This window comes from Gekko japonicus, unplaced genomic scaffold (assembly GCF_001447785.1).
Source record: "Gekko japonicus isolate JY-2015 unplaced genomic scaffold, Gekko_japonicus_V1.1 scaffold3791, whole genome shotgun sequence".
Classification (NCBI taxonomy): domain Eukaryota; kingdom Metazoa; phylum Chordata; class Lepidosauria; order Squamata; family Gekkonidae; genus Gekko; species Gekko japonicus.
Window position 1 is genome coordinate 109,923 of NW_015174959.1, and position 7,280 is coordinate 117,202.

Sequence of the window (7,280 nt, forward strand, 5' to 3'; positions counted from 1 at the left end):
AGGAAGCCCCGCGAAGGCCCTCCCTGGCCCCAGGCAGGCAGGGGTGGGGAGAGGCAGGGAGGAAGCAACTTACCCTCCCTCTTCTCCTGCCTCCTCCTGGCTGAATGAGGGCTGGAAGCGGGGCGGCCGGAAACAGGGGGTGGGGCTTCATCGTGTGCCCCGCCCCCCCGCACCTCACCCGGGGGAACTGCGATCCCCCCTGAAATGACCTCTGCTTACAGCTGTAGTTATTTTATATTAAGCATTTCAATACTTAGCCTAGCATTTCAACAGAGTGTCTAGCAATACTTATCACATCATCATATCTGGCTGCATCCTACTACCACTTGTCTCAGCTAAGCATGCAGGCTTCTGGCCAGCCAAAGAGGCTTCCCTAGTTAGCAGGAGAATAAAATCCAACCCACTGTATGTCTTCCTACAGTAACAAAACTATCTCGAATTGACAGTACGCTTAGTACAAAACATTTCAAGTATTTGATTCCCTCCCCCCATCCAACTTGAAAAATTCAGAATCAATTACTACATTTGTAGTTATGATTTGCTTTCCCAGAGTTGCATTTTGGTTGTTTTATCTCCCTTCTCCCATCCTGAGGATGAATGCAGGCAAGGGGGGGGGGGGAGAACCACACAGGAGGACAGACAGGTATGTGCAGTGCAGACTTGCAATCCAAAGAGAATAAATGCAGTTTTAATACATTCCTGTAAAAATAGACCGGGGTGGGTCCTGCTGCCCCCCCCCCCGAAATTTAAAAGCTATAAAATGTTCTAGGCATGTTTGCTTACACGGCTTTGTCGATGGCTCCGATTTCATCAGACAACCCCAGGCCATAGTAACAGAGAGCTCCAAGGCCAACGACGGCACCTCCAGCAACAAACCATCGTCCCATCTGATCCACTGGTAAAGAGAAGTCAATCATTACAGTCCTTAAATTGAAAATGCTTTCCCCCTCTCTCCCATTCAGTTGAGGATCAAATTAATATAATTTCTGTTTTCACATTTTTCTTGCCCAGCACATGATTGCTAATGTATTCATAGCTTCTACGTAATCAGAGACAAAGTTCAGGTGACCGTGAAGAACAGAAGACAATTAAAGAAGGCATCTAGAGGATTCAGTAAAAGCTGTTGTCTGCCATACGAAACACCAGAGATTGACTGCACTGAACCAGGTGACAACTCCATCCCCGCGCTAACAGGTAACGTCTCAAATTCCCACCACACATGACTGGACCAGAGCATTCAGCTTGGCCTAACACTACTATAGTTGGCTCTATGCTGCATGTGTATTTGATATTTTATGCCAATAAAGATGTTGTATTTGTATTTGTATTTGACTGCACTGAACCAGGTGACAACTCCATCCCCGCGCTAACAGGTAACGTCTCAAATTCCCACCACACATGACTGGACCAGAGCATTCAGCTTGGCCTAACACTACTATAGTTTGAATTTAGGAGGCAGAGTTCAAGGCCTATTGTAACTTCCAAAGCCACTTCTAATGCCTATTGTAACTTCCAAACTTGTTCTGTAAGAACAAGCCAAACTTGTTCTGTAAGAACAAGCCTTCATTTCAGAATTCTAAAGACCTGACATGTTTTGATAAAATATGACAGATCTTAGACTTAATATTTTGAATTCCACTTCATAAACTGTGCCTCTTCCTAGGGATAGGAAATCTTGTTTAATATCACATCGTGGCTGCATTCAGACTCACGACAAATGGAACTTTGTAACAGGGGCCAATACAATTTGTAGCTGGTTTCACATACTCCTTCTCATCTCCCCACCTGCACCCCAACACTCCCTTCTCATATTCACCCCCATCCCAACTGCATGGTGTTTGAAGGTTTCTGAGTCTGGGACAGTGTTCCCTCTAAGCTGAGTTAGTGTGAGCCAGCTCACAGTTTTTTAGCCCCTGGCTCACAGATTTTTGTCTTGACTCAGGAAGGATGGCTCCACAGCGAACTAACATATGTGGTAGCCAAATTGCTCGCTCACAAGTTTAATGCCAGTAGCTCACAAAGTAGAGTTTTTGCTCACAAGACCCCACAGCTTAGAGGGAGCATTGGTCTGGGGCCTTCAATCAAACCCCAACCAGTTGAGACATCTCAATGTAGTCGGCCAAATGAACTGGAGTCTGTTTCTCCTACAAACCAGGATTCTGTAGACTACTGGACCTTGTCTCTGTGTGGGGCTGCCCTTGAAGACAGCATGGAAGTGATTCAGTTAGTGCCACTCCACTTAGAACACCTTATGACTACGGCACTCCAGCCTGAACAGAGTCTGTTCAGAAATTAGTCCCATTTACTACTGGGTTAAAAATTCAAGATGCTGGTTCTTACCCTTAACACCCCTTCATGACCTGCAGGACCACCTCACCCTAAATCAACCCTTGTGCCAATTTTCCCCACGATTCTTTCTTTGGCATAAAACAGCTAGCAGTGATGTGACAGGCACTTCCCATACTTCCTAGGGATCTGCATGCTTTGAAGGGAACTGACAGAGAAGAGAACCCCAAGCCAGAGGCCACCACCAGGGATTTACAAGCCATGTCCTCTTCAAGAAAAATGCATATTCCTGATTTTGGTTTTTATGTTTATCCCTTGATTTTTATCCACCCTAAGTTTTGCCTTTTCCTCTCTCTGCAAATGACACAAAACCAGTGGGTGTCAGCAAACATACGCATAGATGCATAAGCATACCTTTGAAGATCCTTTCCATTGCAGGTTCAAAAGCCGCTTCCTTAAGTTCCTCAACTGTTTTCCCCCGGCGCAGACCCATCCTGGCTTTGGTGGCATATCCCTGATGCAACCAAAATCAAAAGAAGAACAGTGAATTCTATGCTGCTAAGTAAACACAGGTGACAAAGTAAATAGCACAGGGGAAAGACATCCAAGTTAGAACTCTATGAGATCACGCTTCGTTGCATTTGCAGTAAGCATGCCCACAAAGACCCCCCCCCCCGACATAAGACATCCAAATTCAAGGTGTTGTTTCAAGAGGAAGGTGCCCCTTTTCTGTCCTGGGGACTAGGATGCGTTCTATGGATTTCTCACTTCAGATGCAGTCCACCACCCCATGTTGAATCCCCATCCTATTACATGTTCCCTGATCCTCAGCAGCAGCAGCTGTTTGACTGATGGTGGCAAAAACAGGAAGAAGCGGGAATGAGGAGACCTTCACATGAACCTCAGTCTATCAAGGTCAGCACTGCCCATTCTGACTGGCAGTGGCTCTTCAGGATCTCGGGTGGAGGTCCTTCACGTCACCTACCACTAATGCCACTGAAACATCACACCTGGGTTTAACTATATACGGGGCCGTGGTGGCTCAGTGGTTAAGACACTGAACTGCAGACCAGAAGGTCTGTAGTCTGGCAGTTCGAGACCCGAGTACCGCATGATGGAGTGAGCTCCCATCTCTGGTCACAGCTCCTGCCAACCTAGCAGTTCGAAAGTAGATAAATAGGCACCACTTTGGTGGGAAGGTAACAGCATTCCGTGCGCCACATGACCACGGAAACATCTTCAGACAGCGCTGGCTCTTCGGCTTGGAAATGGAGACGAGCACCGCAACCCTAGAGTCGGATTCGACTGGCTTTCAAGCAAGGGAAACCTTTACCTTACTGCCCATTCTAACTGGCAGTGGCTCTTCAGGATCTCGGGTGGAGGTCTTTCATGTCACCTACCACTAATGCCACTCAAATATCACACTTGGGTTTAACCACATACAAAGCAGCTTCTTTCTGCTCTACTTTAGGTGGAAGGGCTAGAGACATGCCTAGCTTCTAGCCCCGTGCTCAAGGCCATATTAGGCTGTGAGCCAGATTCACACCACCATTTTTTAAAAAAAAGCAGTTGATTCACGCTGTCTTCTGGATACAAAGCAGTCCCTTATAAAACAAATTGCACTTACCTGATAAGGCTGCAAGAGACACTGATTTGTCTTCAGAGTGGAATTCCTCAAGCCTGGTGAAAGCTGACTAAGTGCCGGGCGAAGACTGTGTGATGGGAGTGCCCGAAGGCACACCAACCTGGCCGCAAACATGGCTGTGGCCGTCAAGGGCGAACTCTGTAAGGACGCAAAAGCCAAAGTGATGATCTCACAGTGAAAGTATGACAAAAGCAGAGCCGCAGCCTGCCTGCAAGCATAACAGCCGTCAAACATACAAAGCTGCCTTGCACCCCCCCTCCAAGATCCCTCTGGCCCAGCCAAGGGCTACTTTGACAGACAGCGGCTCTTGAAGGCCGCAGAGTAGAGCACTCTTGCAGACAAAGGACCTCGAGAGGAAACCTAACACACTCTGCACCTAAAGAGCATCAAGCCACGGCCTTCGTTTTAAATATACAAAGAGTAAAATGTTAATAAGGGACACGACTCATGAGATGGAACTAAGAAGGTCTCTGAGAGATCGATTGACACCAGGAAGTCTCCCTTCTGTACTGATGACACTATGGACTTAATAAGAGGCACTGCTCATAAAATGGAACTAAGAAAGCCTTCTTGCCATGCTAGAATTGCTCCACCATCTGTCACATGCGCAGAAGCAGACAGCCTTCACAAGACGTGGACAGGAAGTGGTGCTTGGATTCCTTTTCCTCGCCTGAACTTTGAAAGGGTGCACCGAAAAAGAGGTGCCACGCTCTTCTCTAGCAAGGAAGGCAGGGGAGTGACAACTTCACGGAAGGGGTATTCCTGAAAGGAAGGGAATTCCCAGTCTGGCTACTCCAGACATTGCCGGACGTCTTTCCCATAGGAGGGGCTTCTTTCAGCCAGCAGTTCATTTTCAGAGTCCCAGCGTATGCAAAAAACAAACAAACCCCATTTTCTCCACCAAAACAAGGAGGATACTAATGCACAGACTGAGGAGCTACACTCTAAAGCATCTACACTCTAAAGCTGACCAACTGGATCTATCTAAAGCATACTATTCATTCATTCATTCATTCATTCGTTTAATTTGTATCCCACCCTCCCCACTGTGGTGGGATCAGGGTGACTTACAGAATATATATATTGTTGGGGGGGGGGTTGGCTCCCCGGAGGGGATTTTTAATTGCTTTTTTAATTAGACTACAAACTACAAAGAAATAAGGGAAGGGGACTACAATTAAGGAGAAAGTAAAGGTAGCCACTACTCACTAAAAACCCAAGAGAAGGAGATCATTAAAACAGCTTAAGTACAAAATCATTCCCAGGGATATGAAATCTTGTTTAATATCACACGACAAATGGAACTTTGTAACAGGGGCCAAATGCCGCCGACAGGTCTAACAACAACACTGCCGTACCGCTTCGATCCAGATGCCTTCGGAGAGCATCTGTGAGGGCGACCAGGACTGTCTCTGTCCTGTCGCCTGGTCAGCAGCCTGACTGGAAGGGATCTAATATGGAGGTGTCATCCAAAAAACCGTGCAGCTGAATCACCTCCGCTCTCTCAATCAATTTGCCCAAATAGGGCAAATTGGATACTGGAAGATAGTTAGCTAATTTGGCCGGATCCAAAGATTTTTTTTTTAAAGAGAGGGTGGACCACTGCCTCCTTTAGTGCACCAGGGAACGGTCCTTTGTTCACATTTGCCACTTCAACAAATCAGATTTAAGAGCTGATGAAGCCGCCTTATACTGAGGCAGATTCTTGGTCTACCAAGGATCAGTACTGTCTACTCTGATTGGCAAACCACCAGTTAACACCTCTTGCCTTGAAAACCCTTCCGGGCCACCAGAAACTGGCTGCAACGCAATGGCACTTTCCACCACCACAGCCTATTGTGTGTGTGTATGCTGGGGGGGGGGTGCTGGGGGGGGTGAGACAAGAGAGAAGCCAAGCAGCTGCTTCACTCAAGAGGGTTTCTCTTACTGACTCCCCAAATCAAGTGTGAGCAGCATACAGGAAGGTGCCTTCATTAACGAAACTAGACACAAATCCTTGGAAATGGGTCATGTAGATAATGTGATTTTTAACTGGCTGATCCCTTTCTAGGATGTGGTGTGCAAGGAACCAGGGTGGATAAAAATTTAAAAAAATACACACAAAGGGATTTTTAAAATTTAAAACAGAATTTTAAAATTTAAATCAGATTTTGTTTGATAAAATGCTTTTTGAAGAAAAACGTGTCTAAAGACAGAAAGGTATCTTTAGTCTTAAAGAGAAAGCTATTTAAGAGACATTACAGCGCAAAGGATTTTCATCATGAAACAAGGATTAATTTTTAATTATATGAAACTATATTCATACAATGTTTAATTTTTTTGTAAATTAATTCCATTAATCCATTCATTAGGGCCCAGATGTCATGCTCACCTAGAGGTTCCTGTCAGACTAGTCTGGGTGATTGTTCTGTTTAGAAGATACCATCACAAATGTTTGATTTTATACTTCTCAAAAGTGTGAACTGGTATCTTGCACAGCTAACATGCCTCTTCTTAACAGCAAAAATGTTTTAAAATAAACATATAGAGTTAAGAGATCTAAATTCTATTGTTCTTTTGCAAATCTATGTACACAGAATCAACCTCTTATGAAGTCAATTTCAAGAAGTTTGATGAAGAGAAGATTATTTGGGGTGGAACAAATCAGGATAAGGATGAGATACTAAGAGTGAAGTGTTAAGGAGGGAGAGGCAAGCAGTACAAATAAAAGTGAAACTTTCTGAGCAGAATACTCCAGAAATCTTAAGATCTTTGTGTCACCTTATGGATGTTGAAGCAACTACAAGAATACATATACAATATAAATGGTTATTGTTAATGATTATTTTTCTCCTTCCAATAAAGGGCAGCAGAAAAGTTGTCCAAATATGAATGATTAACCTATTAAACTGGAGAGTTTCTCTCACAAGTTCATAATTACCTATTTCGAATGGTAAATAACCAACCATTAATTTTCTGATACAACTGTAAAACTAACCTGGAAAATTATTATTCTAAAAATGAACCCTTCAACTGAGTTGTAAATATTAAGGTTATAACAACCAATAAGAATCGACCCTTATGTGGAAAACCATGAGTTAACTCAAGTCAACTCTGCCAGGAATAGAAGGGTGTGTGTGTGTGGGGGGGGGGTAATACAGTCCAAGGGGTTGCTACAGTGTTTGGGAAACTGTCAGATACCTTTTCAAAAGCTACATGTGGACACATCTTCAGCATCCTGGATGAAACAGGCAGAAATCAGTAAGCACTTTATATAGCCGTAAGTTAATTACAGCACGCAGGAGTGCAAGTAAGGACTGAAGGAGATATCCAGTGGTATTATCCACTTTAAACTTAACTTTGCTACATG

General features: G+C 44.5%; 1 protein-coding gene across 1 annotated transcript in view; it reads right to left on the reverse strand.

The window, feature by feature from the left end:
- The window catches only part of GHITM (growth hormone inducible transmembrane protein), a 16,572-nt gene extending 12,505 nt beyond the window's left edge, over nucleotides 1–4,067 (reverse strand). Inside the window, exons 1-3 of the mRNA XM_015425141.1 lie at nucleotides 3,914–4,067; nucleotides 2,701–2,800; nucleotides 784–895 (exon numbers count right to left, since the gene is read on the reverse strand). Coding sequence (XP_015280627.1) covers nucleotides 784–895; nucleotides 2,701–2,800; nucleotides 3,914–4,045 — 344 coding nt within the window. The 5' untranslated portion in view covers nucleotides 4,046–4,067. The remainder of the gene's footprint in view (nucleotides 1–783; nucleotides 896–2,700; nucleotides 2,801–3,913) is intronic.
- Between the last annotated feature and the right edge of the window lie 3,213 nt (nucleotides 4,068–7,280).